Here is a 21,006-nt window from a genome sequence, read left to right as displayed (position 1 = left end):
AATTTGAGAATGCAAGCAATCATAGGTAAGTAAAATATAGCTGGTATTTACTGGAATAGAAAGTGGTCCAAATAATTTGTATATCCTAATGAAAATCCTAGTAGAAAAATACTAAAGTTTATGCATACAAAATTGCATAATTTAAAATGGTTTTCAATATTTTCATTATTAGCTTCTTAGTTAATTTCTGATTATTTTATGAATTTAATTGAAACCTTTTAGCAGATTAAATTTTCTTAGAGTTTTGCTTGTGTACTTAATTCATATTTACTCTCTTATTCATTTTTTATCTCTTACATTTCTTACATTATTATTATATCTTCAAGCAGTTCTTCTTATTATTCTTCATAATCATATCCGATTACCTTTTCAACAAACAAAATAATCGCAAAGCTAAAGCAAAATATCAAAAATTCCATCGGGAATATACTAATATGATTAGTATTTAGTTCATTTTGTTTTTGCAAGTAGTAATTGCGAGAAAGAAAACTTGATTTTGGCAATAACTACATCAGTGATACTGATATATATACTCCTGAAATCAACAAAAGAATCTATTAAACTTTTGAAAATTTTTCTATGTATCCTTCAATTTATTTTATCATTATCAGCAAATAAAATAGCATGCTAAAAATTACAATTTTAAGTGCCTGTATGATGAAGAGTTCATTCATTTTATTATTTTTTTTTATTATTTTCTTAATTAAAATAAATTATTAATTTATTTACACTAAAAATTTTCATTTGCGAATATTTAAACAATATATCTTATAAATTCTGTTAGATTACTTTCATTTATAATAATGGATATATCTACTAGATTTAGACTATATTTTACCTAAAAAATTAATGCTATCAAACAAAAATACTGCTATTACATCTTATATGACTAATAATATGTTCTAAAGTGGAGATCCAATCCTATAAATATCGAATTATGCTCATATTCGAATTACCATCCCCATTAACGAAGAATTTTTTAAATGATTTTTGTATTGTTACTACATAAAGAATAAAATAATAAATTTTTGGTGTATTTTTGTTCTAGAATCAAATTAATAAAGATAATTAATTTGCAAACTATTTTATATAAATTATACAAATAAACTAAAAAGAAAACTAATTAATTTATATAGTATGTAAATGATTGGTGATAATTAAAATATCTCAGTAAATAAATTTTTACATATTTTTAAAAATGTAATTTAATTTTTAATAGCTTAAAATAATTAAAATAATAAAATAAATTAATTTTTCATTAAATCATAAAAGCTTTAAATCTATCAAACAAATTATTTTTTTATAATTTTAAAATCTTTATTTTAGATTTTTTAGTACAATTTATATATTTTTAAATTAAATAATAAAAAATTATTTATTTTCCTTCATTTTTTTTGTATTTATTAAAAAATGAAAAATATAAACTTGTTTATGTGAGATTTAGGTTCATGGGGGATCAATATTTAAAAAAAATTACAGAATTTCTCTTTTATGGTTTACAGATTGCTATTATAACTCTGAGCGTTTGCTTTTTTTCTTAAGAAATTGTATTTAAAACTTTTTATTTATCTTTTAATCTTGAAATTATTTAAAAAATGCAAAAAGAATAAAAAATGTGTTTCTTATTAATTAAATAAAATTTATTTGTAATCAATTATTAATTTGTATTACTTTGTTTTTATTTGGGCAAATATTTTTATTTTTTATTTTTATTTATTTATTTAATTTATGATTTGTATTTATTTTTTTATTTATTTATTTATTTATTTTATGATTTGTGTTTATTTATTTATATTTATTTATTTTATTTATTCTTTTTAATTTATTAAATTTTATTTTTTCCTTCATCGCTTCATCATCATCATTTTCTTCTTCTTCTTTTTCTTCAATATTTCTTGTTTCTGCTCAAGCTCATTTATTCCTAGTAAAAAATACTTTTTATAAATAGGGAGTTTAAGTTTCAAGGATACAATTAATAGTTCATTAAGAGAATTAATTTTGACAGTTCCGCGATCACAGAAATAAAAAATCAGTGATTCACTAATATATTAAATATTTACAAATTTTATTATCAATAAATTATTGTCTTAATTTTTATTTTAGGTGACAGGTATCTTAAAGCTTAACAATTGGTATCATTTAAAATAATAATTATTAAAAATGATGCTCAGGCTGTTTTGTTAAAACTTGTACGATAAACGTGGATGGGTTGATTTTTGAATTTAAAAACTTATTAAGACTTCTTATTATTGATTTCAGAAAAGAGAACTTAATGAAATATTATTTTGTTTTCCTTTTTTTATTTTTTCTTTTATATTTTTTTGTTAATAATTAAATTATATTTTTTCTTGTTAGTTTTGATTAACTTAAAATATTTACTTATTTAATTAAAAAATTCAAAAAATCTTCCCCACTTTAAAGATTTTTCCTCTTTTATTTTTTTTTGAAAAATTGATTATTATAATTCAAGATTTTTATAATATTTATTTAAGAAAATTTTCATAATTTGTTAAAATAAGAAAAAAAAGCAGGCTTTTGAACATATGTGCCTTTCGGACTAAGTAATAAGATATACCTAAAAAAAATAAGTTTTTAATCTTAAAATAAAAATCCAAATGCTACTATAAGTTTTTAACATAAAAGTTATTTATCTGAAAATCTAAGAATGATAATCAACATATTCCTTTTTATCCCATTGTAAGGAATGATTATTAATTCATGATTTTGCAAATAAATTACTCTAAAATGGTATACTTAACTTAGATTTGATAGAATGAATGCTTGTCAAAAACAGCACTAAAACCATAAAAATTTTAAAAACAAAATTCTTTTCCACACTCTTTTAATTTAAATAAAACAGAATTATCTTCCATACATCATCTTGAGCTATAAAATAATTGAAAAAATTTTTAATAATTAATCATCTATTAAATATGAAGAAATAAAAATAAAAAATCTTAGCTAATACAAAAAAAAGAAACTAAATATTCAAATAAAAAGAAAATAAATAAATAATTAGAAAAGCAAAAATAAAAAATAATAATACCTAATAGAAAATTAAATAAATAGAAAAAGTTTGTTAAACAAATAAAAAATTATCAAGCTAGCTGAACGTAAAATTAATTTTTTATTATTTTTATAAAATGGATTTTTATTTTTAAGATAAGAATGATTTAATGAAAAAAAATTTCGTTAATCACATAAGATACAAAATTTTTTGAATATAAAATTTATACAAATTAAATACAATTTAAGAAAAATTTATTAAATTATTCAGAAAATAGGAATGTTTTCTTATTCTCCAATCATTGCAAAATCAAAAAGATTATCTCTTCTTTCTTTGTAGAAGTCGAACTACTTTAATTTCATTAATTTTTCCCTATATTTAGGAATGGTTGCATTTTCAACAGTAATATTTGAAGAAGGTTTCAAATCAGGAGTTATTAAAAAGAAATTAGTAACAAGGCTTTAAAATAAAATAATTCTTAGATCAAATCATTTATAAATTAAATCTTACAATTTGTGAGTGAAAACCCCTATTTTTAATTTATAAAATATTAAAATTTGAAAAAGTAAATATTTTTTTTACTTGCCATGTTAAGGAAAAAGTTTATCTAAGCCTTTTCTTAACAATTAACTGCTCCAGGATTTCTTAAATTCAAATCTTCCTAAAATATATTCAATTTTTTAAATCAAAGGCATTTTTAATAAATAAATAAACACTCTATTTATTGTTAATAATACTTACACGATATTTTAATTCAAGTAGACAAAATATGTTAACAGAGATAAATAATCCTGCCACTGTTAGTATGCCAGTATACTTTTTACTATGTTAAGGTTTAAATTTATATAATTCTACTTATTCAGCAGGGAGATCATGAAAGAAACTAGGTTTTCTAATTTTGTTAATGAAGATTTATATGATAATATAAAAATAAAGTATTAGAAATATTAATTACGTTAGTTTTAACAAAGGATATTTGTAATTTTGATTTGATTTATTCAAATAAGTTTAATATACTGTTCCTGAAGTTTTTTATATGATTCTATAAATAAAAAAAAAGATATTAGGTTTTGTATGAAAGTATTTTGTATGCACCTCATTTCAGAAAGTATTGTTGATTGTTTAATAAAAGTAAAAATTAATTAAATGTTCTAAATTAATAAAATTTCTAAAAGTTTCTATATTATGTAACTAAATTAGTAAATATTTTAAATTTATTAAATGATTATTCAGTTCATAAAATAAAATCAAAAATAGAATAAAAAGTAAAATTTAATACTTAAAGAAAAGGATAAAAATGATTTTCATTTTTTTTTAATAATCAAATAAATATGTTTGGTGGCTTTATATTTTTAGTAATATCTTAAATCGCTATTTTAATTAGAAAGAAAATCTCTTAATAACAAATAATAAACTCGAAGAACGAAATTAAAAAATATGTGCATTTTATAGTTTAATTAATTTTGATAATATATCCCAAAATATTAAATTATAATTTAAAAGTACATTCTACTACTAAATCAGTAAGTAAGTTAATAAGTAAAATAAATAAATGACTAAATAGCTAAGTAATTAACTTATTAAATAACTACATATATTTTAACTCAAGAACTATTGAAAAAGTCAAATTTAAATATTTTAATTAAATTCAAAAATTTAGATTATTTAACAAAGGTAAGTTATTTATTTTTGATTCTCAAAATTTGAACATTTTTCTGATAAAAGTTTTTGTAATTTCATATACTAAGTTTAATTAGTTATCCATTTATACCATGATCATTCTTTACTCTCTAAGTCTTCTAACTATATCTAAGACGTTTAATTCTATTTAGTCTATAGGAGTTTCTGTGCGTTAAATAAAAAGTAAACTTATTATGAATAGAAATTACAAAAAATAATCTATCTTACTTTTAACTTAATGATATTTCAAAGTCATGTAAATATTAGAGAGGGCTAACAATGTACCAGTTCTACCAACTCCAGCACTTTTTATACATGTATACATATCTAATTTTATTTATATTTTTTTCTAATATTACCTGCAATGCACGACAGGAATCTTGGACTATTCAATTTGATTTACTACCCTTTATACTAAATTTTCTAAAACTCCATAATCTCTACTTTCAGGAACACCATGATCTGGCCATCCTTCCCACTTTTTTAAATAAAATGTATTTTATGAAACTTATTAGTAACCTGAATATGATAATTATACATGCACTTAAGAGACTTAACGTTATTCATTTTTATACTTGAGTATGAATTGTCTTTCAATAATATTCTATTATGCATTTTTTTACTACGATAAAAATTGGACTTGCAAATCTCCCTCCTATAAGATCTATCCTTGGCTTGGCCAATATTTATCACATTTAACCTGAATTGTATTATGTCAAACATGGAAAACATATAGCTGTTAAAGATCTACTAATATATAACTTACTTTATTTTATTCCTATTTTAAGTTTTCATAAAACATGATTAGTTTAAAAAAAGTTAATTATCAATTTAAACTATTTACGAATTCCTTGCAAAGCATAATAATCAAATTTGTTTTTTATTCCCATATCATTCTCCAAAAAGAAGAGATTGTATTTGGAATAGGTCCTTGAGTAGCAATATAAGCTTTATCTTTAAAGGGATTCTAAACAAAAAATAAAAAACAATCAAAACACTTCAATAATTCGCAAAATAAAAAATTGATTATTATACATTTATGTAATTAGCATTTATGTATTAATCAACTTAGGTACTTCCGCTAATTTTAACAACTGAATGCTTATCTATTTTAACAAATTTTAGATTAATTTTCATTTTATATTTTTTTTAGAATTACATGGTAGAATATCAGTATATCTATTATAATCTAAAAATTCATTTGCTTTGATTCTATTATTATGATGATTATTTGTATGAGTGATCATTTACAATACCTTGATGAAATAAATTTTTATTTTAACAATTTATTTTATTTAAACTATTCTTAAAATATTTACTTAAAACTAATTAGTCATTTTGAAATTCAGCAAATCCTTAATTTTTCTTGTCTCTGCTTTTAACTCTTCTGTATATGAATAATCAATTTCTTCTTTTTTAATTGGAGCTGGAGGTACTGCAAATTTTTCATAAAAGGCTTCTTCCTATTACAAATTATTTTTTGTGTCCATTTCTATTTTTACTTCACTTAGAGCTTCTTGATGATCTTGTTATCTTTTGATTTTTTATATCTTATAAATTTAATTATTTATTGAATAAATTAGTTATCAAATTTATGGAAAAATTGATGTAATTTTTTTATAATTAAATTCAACTAACAAAAATTAAAAGTAAAATTCCATATTAACTTAAAAAAAAATACACCTTTATTAATATATAACAAAATCGATTCTGTGTATATTTAGAAAATTTTAAATTAAATAAGTATAAATATAATTTAAATAAAGACAAGTACATGAGTAGAGCTACTTCTTTCTATTTCAATATTCTAATTGAAAAAGTATGTATCTTCATAGCACTATTCACCATTCTGTATTTACATAATATTTTAACCTAATAATAAAGAGTTAAAAATAAATTTACAACAACAAAACTATTAATAGCTTTACCTTAAAATTGACTTAGCTACATAAGAATTAACAATATCAAAATAAGCGATTTTACTTACTTACATATTCTTAATTGTTAGTTTAATAAAATAAAAACCATACTTTCTTTTGTTATTTAATATTAATCTTTTATTGGACAATTAATTATAAACATAAATCACAATTATACAATGAGAAAAGTATATTAAGGATATTGAGAATGCGAACCCATTTTTACAAATTTACACGTGTTTCTGTGATTATCTTTATTAGATTCAAGTGTGAATTTGACAAAATGGGCTTATATTCTACTGGGTTCGTATTCCCAATATCCTTTATATCCCCTAAAATTGATGAATGCAAGAATTATAATTCAGTAAAACTGATATAAAATTTTTACTTAAGTGTAAAAATGAAAATAATTTTATTTAATATGTTATGAATTATTAATTTAACTCAAAATATTAAAGATTTTTTTAAAACTAGTTAGTAATAATTATTAATTAAAAAAAATTAAGATATTATATATTTATTTGAATTAATAAAATAAGATTACGTTTTTTGGATTGAAATAAATCTTTATTTAATATTTAAAAAATACCAATTAAATAAAAATGAATTTTAGTATTGATAAAACTTAAGATTTTAATAATACCTAATCTAAAAGCAAGAATAATAAGAGAGTATATAGATAAAAATTATCTATTTCAGATCGTATACATTGCTTTGATTACATTTCTTGGTCTGCTCTAGTTTTAGTGTTTACATCAATTTGGTAAATAGCTATTCCTTTTTCTTGGGTTGACGCTGGTACAGAAAAATGGCTAGGAATTGTTTCTATTTTTACTTTAATTTATTCATTTGTTCTGCTTGCATGGTCTAAACACAATCACTCTACTCATAAAGAATTTTATGCGAAATCACTTCTACATGTAAACATTTAAATTAATAATGATATATAATCTAAAAATATGTTTCAACAGCAAAGATTTAAAGGATAAAATTCAAATCCTACAAGCATTCAAGAATTGATTAGACCTAGCACTCTTTTGGACTTTTAAGATCTTGATAATTTGGATGAAGATGAAAGTGATATTGAAATATCAGGAATATCATTTGCCAAGTTCTCTTTTATCTTATGTTTAATACTAATAATTTTTTTAAGTGGCTTGTTAGTAGGTAAAATTAATACTAATATAAATATAGACATATAGAAACAATCAAAAATAACTGACAATTTATTTATTTTTTTTTTTTTGAATAGGTAACGAAATATTTGAAGGCTATTTCAAAGCAATAGAAGAAGCTAATAATTTATTTTCTGGAGAAAATGATAGCTAAAAAATGACATATGTATTGCTGTTATCCTAAACACTATGCACTCTTTTATCGATTATAAATTTTTTATATATTGTCTACGAAATAACAAGGCTCTGCCTCTATCCATTTGATTTTTCATCAAATGTTAATTTCTTTTTTTGCACTTTCTGTTGTGTTTCTAATGTGTGCTTTTTATTCCATATGTATCTTTAAGATTACATAAAGGTTAAAAAAGTTGAGACTCTGTAACACCAAGGGTATCTAATTAAATTTTTAAAATTTTCCTAATTATTTACTTTATAAAAAAATAGACTTATAACACAAATAGGGATAATTAGTTTTATTTCTGGTTTGTCCACATTTTTTTTAATGTTTTATAATTTTTTCAATACGAGATCAAAAAAACCTAATTAAAGCTATTATGTTTGGTTTACAGTGATCTACTTTGTTGTTGGAGGTATTTTATTTGCATAATCTCTTATCATATATATGGATGTAAAAAATTCATATATACATTTGAATGGTAACTGTATTTAAGATGTGAGAGATTACTCAAAAACATTTCTAGAATCAATTGGTTGTCCTTAAAAGTATTTTTAGACTAAATATTTCAAAAATGAGATTTATGATATGAATTGTAAGGAGGAGAATATTGGATTAGTCTGGGAAGATGACTTGCTAAAGGAAATAAGCTAAAAGAAAAATAATAGAAGCTGTTTAAATGTAAGTTGCTGCAAACTTATAGGATAGTTTGATGCTGTTTAATTTTGGACTTTTTTAATTTTATCTACCATTCTATGTTCAAACTCAATGGTGTTATTCTTTTTTTGTTTAATATTATATACATACAAAGATAAGTAAATTTATTATCAAGAGTTTATACATAAAATATTAATTTTTATTTTTAGATAGGTGATCAGGTTGACAACAAAAACTCTGAGTTCTAGCAGATTTGCTGTATTTGTTCTTTTTATACTTATATTTGTCTCAGTTTCATCTCTAGCTTATATTTTTGTGGATTTGTAAGATTACACCGTACCTCCAAAAAGACCTGAAATCTCATTTAGCAAAAACTCTACAAATTTATCATCACACAATTAAATTTTTACAAAATTTTATGATCTTTCAAGGAATTAGCAAAATTAATTAGCACTAAACCTCAGTTAGAATGGCTCAAAAAAATAAGTTTATCAGGATATTATTCCTCAAAGTAAAATAAAAGGTTGTAGAAATGTTATAAACTACCTTGAATCTAAAATAGAATTTAAAATAAATGAATCGTAACAATGCAAGAATACCACTTAGTCTTGTAATGTTAATTAAGGATATTAAGTTTGCTTAAATGGTACAAAAGGTTCTTTTTCTGTATCTCCTACATTTTTGAGTAAAACTGTCAGGATAAATAATTTTAAAATTTGGGACCCTTATAGAATAATAAAGGGTAAAGAAGGGTAGATATTAGAAGACAGCATTTGCTTTAGTGCAATATAAAAAGATTGTAATAAGTTTTTAACAAACCATCTTTACTTTTGTGTTAATGAGAATATTTAAGATAGTGATATCAAAGGAATGGTTTAATTGTAATCCATATTAGAAATATCCCTGAAATTTCCTTCTATATCTGATGGAGTAAGTATTTTAAATAGATAAGAAATTGAATTGGAAGAAAAAGAAAATGAAATTTTAAAAAAATAACTCGTTTTTAATCACCACGAGAAAAAAAAAGATGAGAAAAAAGAAACTAAAAAAAAGGATTTAATTACCATCTATTAGTAAGGAGATAAAGACTGGATTAATTTAGTTATTACTACTTTTGGGGCAGAAAACGGTAATATATTAAATGAAAGTGAAATTCTTGTTTATCCTGAAGCTTATGATTGTGAATAAATCAACTACAAATTAAATTTTCCAATCCGTAAACAGATTACAGATGCAAACGGATAGTCGATTATGTAAAATTTTCAAATCTTTGAATAATTTTTAAAAATATTATATGTTAAAAATAAGATACAATTTACCTTGGGGCTAAACATATGCTATTCATTATCACCATGATGATTATTTGATGAATTGTATAGTTGTTAATTCAGAGAGTGTATCTAGGGGTAGTTCTTTTCCTATTTAAGCTCCTTTAGCTTATAAATTTAAGGATAGGGAAACTTTTAAAATTCTTTTGTCTTGGTCAACACCAATTTTATCCTTAAGAATAAGTGGAACATTCAATTTTGGAAACTAGCTATAATGCTAAGTAAAATATTTTCCATAAATTAACAAATATTAAATATAATTTTGTTTTTTAAATTTTCAAGGCTGGCTTTTACTAACCTGAGTGTGGGGGGATGAAATCATATAATTCATAAAAATTTCCATCTTAAGTTATTACTTTAGATGATATTGGCTAATTTGAATACCTGTTTTATGTTGAACATCTCTAAGAATATATAAATCTTAGAAATATTTAGGATTTTGAAGAATTTGACCTGATGAATGAAGATAAATAGCACCTAAAAATGCTGAACTAATTATTTTATTAATCTAATGCTACAGTTAAGATTTATGTTAAGGAAAGGCCTTAACCTGTGAGTGAGTATAAAATACCACCTTTTCAAATGAGCTAATTAACTAGAAAAAGGCATCCTATTTGGCTTACTCTCTGTTTGGATGGGAAAGTTGGACCTATAAGCCAGACACCGCTCAATAAATATTGGGAAAAAGTAGATTAACCTTTAAATTATTGGTAATCTTAAAAAGGAAGTTAGTCTCTTCCAGATTCAAGCATCTGTAGAAAATTTTATGAAAGCAAATAAAAAAAGTTGTGATAAGTCTAAATATTTTTATTAATATAAAAGTATTAAAATACATATTTTAAATAAAATTTAAATTGCTAATTAGAAAGTGAATTAAGTATTTGAGAGTGATTCATTTTCAATTTTACGTATTTAAGTTTTAAATTTTGTTTTGAGTGTGTTTTATGATTATTTATTTAGATGATTAATATTCATTAAAATCACTTTTAAAAATAATTTGCATTATGAATATTTAATTTTATTTCATTTTCATCTTTATTAATTGAAGTTTAAAATTTAGACAAAATTTGTATTATTTGAATTAAAAAACCTGCTCGTTAAATAATAAACGAAATAAAACAATAAATATAGAGTTAAGAAAATAAATATAAGCTTTTAATAACATTAATACAATTTTGAAAATTAAAGATATCAAACAAACTTTCCTAATCAAAATAGTTATTATAATAATATTGTTAATTATTTATTATGCTTTGCTTGCTTAATATAAAAACAATCAAAAAACAAAAATTAAATTCATAAAATAATCAAACAAATAAACAAACAAATATATCTATCTATCTATAAATTGAATTTATTTTAAATTTACATGAAAATTTCATTTATAAATGATCAAAGAGTGTTAAAGAGATACATGGATATAATCGAAAGTTATTCTATTAATGTTTCTGATTATTATTTAGGATTTACGAGGAATAATTAAAAAACAAAAAATATAAAATCAAAATCAAATAAAATCAAAGATAATAATAATTAAATAAACAAACAAACAAAAGTAAGAAATATAAAGTACAGTTGAATTATAAATTAATAAAATCAAAGTACTCTCTATTATAAAATCAAATTACAAACAAAGAACGGTAGTTTTAATAGTAAAACATATAGGAAAGCAAGTCATAAAAGGCATCTGTTTTTACTAAGCAAAATAACATTAGAAATTCAATAGAAGGCGACGTTTCATAGTAAATGATTCAATAGCAATACATCTAGCAGAACATGTAAAGAGGGCAGTCAGCAAAGCACGCACGTTCCAAATCTACTACAACACCTTAAAATTATTTACAATAAGTTTAATAACAGTCTTAGTAGTAGCCTTACTAGAATTTGAATTAATATGCTTCGTTGCAAGGTTAACAGTAGTAACTACAATAGCAACAATAGCTAAATATTCAATTTCAATAAACTCCTTAATAGTCGTATTTATAATCCTCTAATTAGCAGCCATTATCTGTGTTGAATCAATAATAGCAGTAATACACAGAGCAACCAAAGAGAACTCTAAAGCCTAAAGATCTCAATAACTGCAATTCAATTCCGAATGATTCTATGAATAGAAAATGTGTAACTCCTCTTGATAAAGATAGCAGAAATAAAAAACCTCAAAGTGGATAGCGCCCATCCTCGAAAGAACAACGAAAATCTACAAAAGTTAACTGTAAAATTTTGAAAATAATTTATTAAAATTTTAGTCAAAAGACAAAGAGAAATCCTTTTTGAATTTTAGATCTTTAGTTATTATCAAGATAATTTTACGAGTAGATTTTTTATGATATTATTTAAAGAGTATTACAATATGAATTGTGCATGCTAGCTAGCAACTCGATTTTAAATTGTTAAAATATTAAATTTTTTTTGAAATAAAGAGGAGGTCATTTTTTAGTTGTAAAAAGCAAACTACCAAATTAACAAAAAATCAAATAAATCAAAATCAATTCTTTAAAATAACAATTTGAAAAGAATCAATTCCAAACAGATAACAAACAAACTAACAAAAACATAATAGCAAAAAATATTTAGAGAGAAAATAATTTGATATATAAAGGAAAGGAGAATTTTCAATTTTTTTATTGATTGATTAATTCATTCATTTATTCATTCATACTTTAATTAATTATTAACTTAAATATAATAAAAAAATCAAATTATTTTTAATATTTCTTTTTTTTGGTAGCCTTGCTTACTAATACAAATAAATATTCATTTTTCCAATTTTAAAATTAATTTATCATTCAAAAAGGATTATTTTTTTTTATTCATGAACCGCATTTATAATTTATAAAAACGTAAAGTAAATTCACCAGACAAATATCATAGTGCATAGCATTCAAGAACTATCTCGCATACATAGGATGCTGCGAGTTATGTAAAACAAGTTCTTTAATAACCCTCAACAAAGGGCAATGGATCTTAAAATAGCAATTCAGTTAAAAATAATAGTTCAAATAATGGGAATTTATTACGTTAGTCTTAGCAAAATAAGTTAAACAGCAGTATGAATAATGGTATTCTTTCTATTTTAAATTAAAGCAACGGATCCAGCTCTAAGGGGGAGAATAAAGAGATAGTTTAGCTTTCAGGATACCCTGCTAACACTTTAAATACATCGTAGAATTAAAGAAAAACTTCTTCAATGTCCTCAAAAAACGTTCCATTACCCAAAAATAGTGGAACTATGCCATCTTCCGCTACTCATTAAGGAAGTAATAATCTTAACTTATCATATAACTCAAACTATTATTACAAAAATGGGATTGATTTAGTAGGAAGTAGCAATAATTCTAAACCTTAAACAAGATAATAAAGAGCAAATAATTCAGTATATCAACCATCAACAGGTAGCGCTCAAATAAATACACCTTAATTGCAATAGTTTTAGATAGGTTTCAATCAAAAAGTATAGCCAAATTAGCAATTAATTTTCTCATAGAATTAGCCTCCCTACACATATTCATCTCCTAATTCATAGCAACCATAGCAATAAATTAATATGCATTAAATTCCAATTCATGCTCATCACCAGCGTAGTATTTCATATGGCACTGGGCACCATAGCTTCAATATCCCCTCTATTGGCGAGGTGAATGAACATCCTGCTGTATTTTCTAATACAAATCCACATGTTACATACAATTAAAATAGCTAAATTAATGGTGGGGTTGGAATTAGCCGTCAAATTTAATAAGGCAATTTCAACTAAAGTATTCCAAACACTTTATCTTAATCTTTCAACAAAGATGAAGAATAACAATTTTTGAGAAATTCAACTAAATTCCCTCATTCAAGTGTAGCTAATGGAAATTCTCATCCTTAGACCATTCTCTCTACATATTCTTCTCAACAAAATCAAATTAAAAAGAAAATTATGCAAAACTCATCTTCTTCTTCTCATCAATCTCAGTCTTCATAATAAATGCAATAACATCAATATCAAATTTAGCAAGCAGCATATAAAAATGAAAAAGCATTTGACTTATTGCAGAAGGGTAAATAATCGTTTAAAGAAAATAACATTGAAGAAGCACTGAAATATTTCTAAGAAGCTATGAAAGAAGAGCCAATGATGCTAGAAAGCTAATATTTGTTAGGAGTGTGCTATCTTTCTTCTAGCCAGTATTAAAAGGCAATTGAGTAGTTTTGCGATTTACTTGAAAAGAACGAACACTACAAGAGAAACGTTTATCTTTTAATTGCAATTGCTTATAAAAAAATAAATACAATTGATGCTGCTATTCAAATAGTAAATAATTAATAACCACTATTTATTTACTCTTTACTTTTTTCGATTTATTAATTAATTAATTAACATTTCTTCAGATTAATTTTTGAAATTTTGAAATTTTCTCTAAATAAATAAATTAATTAATATTAAAAAATAACAGTTAAGAAAAGCCATACAATAATATCCTAAATACTATGATGCATTTATATATAGAGGTAAACTGTAAGTAAAAATGAAGAGATTTGATAAAGCTATCTCAGATTTCGATATCGCTATTAAATTAAATACTTAATGTGGACTTGGTAAATAAATAAATACTTTTTAATTCAATGCATTATTTTTCTATTACTATTTTAAAAATTTTTTATCAATATAAAGGATATATGGGTAAAGCAGATTGCCTAAGATTTATGGGTGAATATGATAAGGCTATAAGCCTCTACACTTAGGCATTAGAAAAAGAAGAAATTATTGCTAAAGTAGCTGTTCTAAAGAGAGCGATTACTTACTTAGAAGCCAAATAATTTGATTAGGCAAAAGAGGATTTACAAAAAGTAAAAAATTTTATTTTTAAATCATTCTTTTAAATATTCCATATAAAAATAAAGATTTTGAATGATGATCCTTAAAATTCTGAAGCCTATTACTTTAAAGGAATGCTACATTACAAACAAAGTAATTTCCATAATTAAAATTAGCTAATTAAATAAAAAATATTAAATATTAGAAAATTTGAACGAAGCTATTCTTTCCTTCGAATAGGCTATCAAGCATAATAATTCAAGAAAAGCTGTCACTAAAGCATTGTATGAAATATCTAAAATAAAAATAGAATTAAGAGATTTTTATTAAGCTTATCATACTCTCTAAAGAGCAGATTACTTAGATGTTGATCTCAAATCTCTAGAAAAGTTTAGAATTTTTACTGATGGTGTGACATTTTTAATGAAAAGAAAACACAAAGAAGGTATTAGAAACTTGACTAACCTAGTTAAAAATTACAGTTTGGGGGATTTCCTGAAGCCATTGGTTTATACTTATAGGGCATATGGGTATTTTTGTTTAGGAAAGCATTAAAAGAGTTTAAATGATTTACAGTTTATTGAAAACTTCTCTAAATTAGAAAAACCTTCTATCTACAATAAATTAATATGTGAAGGTATTATATCTGCATAAAATAATTAATTTGAGCAAGCAATGAATTTTTTCAACAAAGCCAACAAAATACTCCCATAAAAAATGGAACCCTACTTCTATAAGGCAATGACCTTGATTCGCTTCTCGAACAAGTTAATTCCTAAAACAGATGAAGATAAGCGTCTTTAATACAAGCAAAACGCATTAAAAAATCTTGATAAGGGAATTGAACTTAATGATTCTAATTCTAATATATATTTCCATAGAGGTTTAATAAGATTCTCTCTTAGTCAAATAAATGAAAGTATACATCTTATTTATGCATCAAACAACTAAAAATTAATAAATTTATTCAATTCAACGATTATTAGGTATTAAGGATTTCGATTTAGCTATTGAAAAAGCAGAGGAGAATCAATCTAAGTTTCACTATGCCAGAGGCTTAGCATATGGCTGTATATAATAGTATAGATATGCTATCAACGATTTTACATACGCTATTGAGAATAACCCAAATTATGCTAATGCCTACTTAAATAGAGCTAAATGCTTGCATCTCTTTGGAGATAAAAATTAAGCTTTTAGAGATCTATAGAGATACATAAGTGTTAAATAAAACGATCCTGATATTCATTTGTGGTCTGGAAATCTCCTCTTTAACATAGGTGAATTCGATGATGCAGTCAAAACATATTCAAATGCTAATGGAATAAACAGAAATGCAGACATACTCTTATTACGTGCTAAATGCTTTATTGCACATAAGGAGTTAAATTAAGCACTTCTCGATATGGATAGAATCATCGAACTTTAAACTGAAAAAACTGAGATGGTAAAGTATGATAAATTATGTTTGAACTCATTGAAAATTGCATCTTAGAGTTCAAGTGCGACTGATTAATAGGGATAAAGCTTTTTCTTCAAAGAAGCACTTGCTAATATAAAACAATGTAAAAATATTGAAAAGGGTATTGAAGGCATCTGCTTTAAGAGATCTGATTATCATTTCTATAAAGCTGTATACTACTTTTATCTCAAAAACTATGAAAAGGCCATGAAAAGTCTAAATAAATCTTTCAAAATTAAGAAAGATTATGCTGAAGTTGAGCGTAAGAAAAAATTAGATGAAGAAGATCTAGCTCAATTGATGGAATAGTATGGAGAAGAGAATGCTTACATACTAACTTCATTAGAAGAATACGAATTTACTAATAGAACTTATAACGTCTATGAGCATTACTTCAATATAGCAGCTATTTACATCATGTAAAAGGATTACGATAATGCATCTAAGTATTTATTAGAGTTGAGAAATATTATTGAGTAAGATGAAAACATAATTAAGTAAATTGATATTCTATTCTAAATTTTGGAGGATGAATAAGAAAAAAGTGATGCTATCTTTTCTTAAAGTAAATTTTCTTTGCTATTTAAAAAAATAATTTTGCTTATATTTCAAAATTTAAATTAATCTGCGTTAAGCAAAGAAAATTTTTAATTTAATTTTTTGTCTAAAAATTATTTACTTTATTCAAAAAGTTGATGAGTAAGCTTTAGCAGATATCTACAATATGAGATTCTTCCCTTTTTCAGGCAGACTTTGTTCTATCTTCCCAAGAGTATAAACTGGTTTCTCAATCTACAAAGATTTCGTAATTTAAATCTTAATTTAATAACAGATAAATAATTTTTATTAAAAATAAAAGAGTATCAATTTGTATTTCTGTCTTCCTAAGGTTGAACCTCCTTCAATGAAACCTTGCTTTGATGAATCACTTCTAGAAAATTTGCAGGTATTCAATAATCAATTCTTTATTTGTGTTTGAATATTAATTTTTAACTTTTATAAATTAGCCTACTGCAGTTGAAAATAAGCCTGAAGCTCCTTGGATCCGTAGAACATCAGAAGGTATTATATTTACAGATAATGTACAATACTTTGATGATTTAGACTTGAAGACAGAGAGTACAAGAGGATCAGGTAAATAAATTTGTAAATTAAAAATAATAAACCCTAATATTTTTAAAATTTAAAGCTCGTCATAATGAAGAAGACAATGGATAAGCTGGAGCTAGATAAGATATAACTAATGAACAAATAGATGTAAGCTTTAAGCATAATGAAAATAGAGATGATAAATATAAAAAACCTGAATTTGATTGTGATGAGCTTATGAATGATTTATCTCATTATCTTTATTAAGATTATCAAGATATAGGTAAAATAAATTTGATTTAATTTTTTTAAAATTTAATTTTATTTGATTTAAATTAGATTACCTCTATGCAGGTGAAGAACCTGTTTACAAATAATCACCATAAGTAGTTGATAAATCTAAGTTAAAAGATTTACTAAAATTAGATGATGATATTGAGAAAAAACTAGCAAAACTATAAAAAAAGAATAAAGATTAATGAGTGGGTCAGATAAAATGAGAAAATATTTTTTGCAGTTAAATAATTATTAAATTAATTAATTAATCTAAGATGTAAATTTATAGTAATAATTTAACTATTATCATGAGGTCAAGGAATTTTAATAATCATAATAATAATAAATAAATAAAAATAATTATATTATAATATTTAAAGCAATTTTTTCCAACATATTTGACCTAATAAAATATATAAATAAATAAATAAATAAAGTTTTTAATTAATCCAAGATATAAACATCAATAAATGAATTAAGTATGATAAATATTGAATTTTATAAATTATAATGTGATTATATTTGAAACGTTTATGTTCTATACTATTTTTATCCTTTGTCTATAAATTTAAAATTTAATATTTATTAATTTATATCATTCGCCTAAATATAAAATATTTGTTAATAAAAGAAAAAGCATTTTTAAACTATAATGAATGAATTATAATAAAATTTAATATCATAAATAAATGAATTTGCTTTCAAATATTAAAGTTTTTATTATTCTAATTTGATTATTTTATTAATTAAAATCTTTGGTTTCAGTTTGAAAATAGAAACTTAATCAATCACTTTAATTTTAAAAAAATTTGAAAATTTAACATTTATTTTAGTAATTAAGGATAGATACTTTTTGATTTTTGATAAGCAATACTTTTGTTGAGTGTTTATTATAATTAAATATAATAAAGGTAAAAGGAAAGTAACTAATTTCATGTCTTAAAAAGCTGGTTTTGTAAATTAAAAATCTACTTAAAATGTAACACAAGTGCAGAAATAAACATCATAAATAAATAAAGTGTGTATATAATCGTCATAGGTAATTTTTTTATTATTTTTATTGAATTAAATTTTTTTTGGCTTTTAGATTGCTCTGAATCAAATAATACCTGGATCATAAGAAAACTATTCTTTACTATATTCTTATATCAAGCAAGTTGATAAATGGATAAGACCTAAAAAAATGTCTAAAGGTATGCATTTATTAGTACCTCATTGGAATTATAAATTTTGTAAAATGTATAGATCAAACATAGAAGATGATTGAAGAAATATATACAACAAAATTTTAAAAAGAAACATAGCATCTCTTATCTGGAAAATCTAGTCTTAAATTATAAAAGAATATAATACCTTTTCCGCAACATGTATATGAGACTATAAAAAAAAAGAGTAAATAATAAAAGTAGTTAGAATAGGTAGTTAATTTTATAAAAAGAAAAAACAAACATTTCAGCAATTTATTATTTTTTTATTAAGTAATTAGTAAACTTATTAGTTAGTGTTGAGTTTTACTCCTAAAAATAGCCAGAGATTAAATTATTTTAGCAGTATTTTAATTTGAAAATTTTCATTTAAAATACAATTTTAAAAGATTTTTATAATAGAATTATGATGATGATGATTTGATATTTTTCTTATTTGCAAGGGCTATTTCAGAGAAAGTGGTTGGAGTGGAATTTTATCAATGTAATTAAGATTCTTTCTTAGATTATTTATTTATTAATTAATTAACTTATTAAAAAATAGAAATAACTTAAAAATATCTTGATCCTAGCTTGATTTTTATTAGTATAAATAAGGCACAAAGTATTGCTATTATGGTATACGGAGAAGCAGATAAAGAAAATTTAGAAAATGTACTACATAATTTAAAAAAAAATAGTGATTTTGATCCTACAGATTTATTGCATAAGAGAGAAAGAAAAATCTCAATTTACAACATATTAATTATTCTAATAAGTCTTTATAGTAATAAGAATCTATTGGCTGACTAAAATGTAAACCTATAATCTAATAAAAATCAAAACAAGGATTAAAATATATCTAAAATCACAGAGAGACTTGAGTCTTTTATAACATCTCCTATTTATTCAAATAATAAATTTAATACATTTTGTAGTGCAGAAAAGTAAGAATTTGCTTTAGAAAATGAAGCTTTTATCAATGATGTTTAAAGCAAAGAGGAATATAGTAATTAAAATGGGCTAAGAAGGAGTAAAAATCCATTTTCTTAAGAATTCAATGCTAACGATAATACATTTAATCAAATAAATAGTTAATAGTTAAATCAACCTTAATAATAAGAATTTCCATCATCTTTTGAAATTATAAAACAATCTTTCTCTTCTTAAGAAAAAGATATCCTTAAAAATATTGGCATTCTTGATCAAAAGATCTATGATAAAAATCATCCATAACAAGAGTAGGAAAATGGATATTAAGGTGAAAGAAATGCATTTAGAGCTTCTAAGTTTTCTGTAAGCTCAAATTAAAATAAAATTAGAGAGAGGTCTTGTGAGGATGAGTAAGAATACTAATTAAGATAAAATGAAGAGGATTTTTTGCATGATTAATAAGAGAATTTTGATTATAACGAAATTCAATAAGAGAATTAATAAAATGAGCTTTCCGAGCAAAGATTTTAAAAAAGTAATTTTTAAAATAAATAATAAAATTAAAAGGATGAAAATCATTTCATGAATGGCCTAATTTATAAAAGTGAATATTAAATTTAATAAGAAAGAAAGAAAAAAGAATAAGAATTACAAAAATAAAAGCAAGCTGAGTAATAAGCTCAGGAAAAAGAACAATAAGAATATGAAAGCTACTAGATTGAATTGAATAATGAAAATTAATAGATTATGTTTTTAAATGTTCATTAAAGACTTGAAGAATTTATTGAAGTAATGATTTAGGACTCTAGTCACCTATCTGAATCCCAACAACAGCAGCTTAAAGATAAGCTATATGATATTATAAGTAGAAGAGTAAATGACCTTTTAGCTTCTATTTTCAATAATAATTTCTCTATATGGTTTAGAAGTTGTCAAATTTAAGAACCAACTCCTTATCAAAGTGAATACCTTTAAGATTTACTGAATAAATATCAAAAACTATATAAAATCTCTCCAGAACAAATATCTAAAATTGACTTGAATTAATTTTCTAAAAAAATTCTTTAAGTAAATTAATAAATAAATACATATTGTTAATTGAAATAAATATTTATTTTTTTTTAATTATAGACACCAGAACTTGCCAAAGAAATAGGTAGACTAATAGTTAGCATTAATTTAAATTGAACTAGCATATGCAAAGATAAAATAAAGAATTTTAAATAGTTATTTGTAAATACTTTTGATTAATTATAAACATTAACTTAAAAAGAATAATTAAATATTAAATAATTAATTATTACTATTTATTCATCTAAT

General features: G+C 22.9%; 5 protein-coding genes across 5 annotated transcripts; 3 read left to right on the top strand and 2 right to left on the bottom strand. All coding sequences in view use genetic code 6, as the record gives it.

Moving 5' to 3' along the window:
• Nucleotides 1-3,273: 3,273 nt before the first annotated feature.
• Nucleotides 3,274-4,107, bottom strand: TTHERM_00564200 (transmembrane protein, putative; the record flags this gene model as incomplete). Its single annotated transcript, XM_001022019.2, has 6 exons — nucleotides 3,274-3,466; nucleotides 3,518-3,536; nucleotides 3,590-3,668; nucleotides 3,749-3,899; nucleotides 3,963-4,049; nucleotides 4,103-4,107. 6 exons carry the CDS (start codon nucleotides 4,105-4,107, stop codon nucleotides 3,274-3,276), a joined length of 534 nt encoding a protein of 177 aa, XP_001022019.2.
• A 372-nt stretch (nucleotides 4,108-4,479) lies between these two features.
• TTHERM_00564190 (tyrosine phosphatase) lies at nucleotides 4,480-6,279 on the bottom strand. The gene is made up of 9 exons (XM_001022018.2): nucleotides 6,007-6,279; nucleotides 5,847-5,943; nucleotides 5,723-5,793; nucleotides 5,532-5,654; nucleotides 5,454-5,465; nucleotides 5,226-5,387; nucleotides 5,047-5,165; nucleotides 4,916-4,992; nucleotides 4,480-4,852 (listed from the first exon to the last, which is right to left on the bottom strand). The coding sequence occupies exons 1-9, from the start codon at nucleotides 6,175-6,177 to the stop codon at nucleotides 4,704-4,706; spliced, it is 981 nt and encodes a 326-aa protein (XP_001022018.2). The 5' UTR covers nucleotides 6,178-6,279; the 3' UTR covers nucleotides 4,480-4,703.
• Nucleotides 6,280-7,134: 855 nt separating this feature from the next.
• On the top strand, nucleotides 7,135-10,760 carry TTHERM_00564180 (transmembrane protein, putative). The gene is made up of 7 exons (XM_001022017.2): nucleotides 7,135-7,526; nucleotides 7,578-7,773; nucleotides 7,859-8,171; nucleotides 8,226-8,771; nucleotides 8,823-9,866; nucleotides 9,922-10,162; nucleotides 10,224-10,760. Exons 1-7 carry the CDS (start codon nucleotides 7,209-7,211, stop codon nucleotides 10,731-10,733), a joined length of 3,168 nt encoding a protein of 1,055 aa, XP_001022017.2. The 5' UTR covers nucleotides 7,135-7,208; the 3' UTR covers nucleotides 10,734-10,760.
• A 663-nt stretch (nucleotides 10,761-11,423) lies between these two features.
• On the top strand, nucleotides 11,424-17,775 carry TTHERM_00564170 (tetratricopeptide repeat protein; the record flags this gene model as incomplete). Its single annotated transcript, XM_001022016.2, has 12 exons — nucleotides 11,424-12,156; nucleotides 12,791-14,238; nucleotides 14,381-14,522; nucleotides 14,599-14,774; nucleotides 14,829-14,895; nucleotides 14,948-15,661; nucleotides 15,729-16,769; nucleotides 16,897-17,009; nucleotides 17,064-17,150; nucleotides 17,212-17,338; nucleotides 17,394-17,576; nucleotides 17,633-17,775. The coding sequence occupies exons 1-12, from the start codon at nucleotides 11,688-11,690 to the stop codon at nucleotides 17,773-17,775; spliced, it is 4,710 nt and encodes a 1,569-aa protein (XP_001022016.2). The 5' UTR covers nucleotides 11,424-11,687.
• A 728-nt stretch (nucleotides 17,776-18,503) lies between these two features.
• Nucleotides 18,504-20,874, top strand: TTHERM_00564160 (hypothetical protein; the record flags this gene model as incomplete). The annotated part of the gene is made up of 7 exons (XM_001022015.2): nucleotides 18,504-18,608; nucleotides 18,657-18,762; nucleotides 18,815-18,987; nucleotides 19,049-19,119; nucleotides 19,164-19,258; nucleotides 19,319-20,754; nucleotides 20,818-20,874. The coding sequence occupies 7 exons, from the start codon at nucleotides 18,504-18,506 to the stop codon at nucleotides 20,872-20,874; spliced, it is 2,043 nt and encodes a 680-aa protein (XP_001022015.2).
• Nucleotides 20,875-21,006: the final 132 nt, after the last annotated feature.

This window comes from Tetrahymena thermophila (genome assembly GCF_000189635.1).
Source record: "Tetrahymena thermophila SB210 genomic scaffold scf_8254495, whole genome shotgun sequence".
Taxonomy (NCBI): domain Eukaryota; phylum Ciliophora; class Oligohymenophorea; order Hymenostomatida; family Tetrahymenidae; genus Tetrahymena; species Tetrahymena thermophila.
This window is presented reverse-complemented; position numbering and strand designations above follow the sequence as displayed.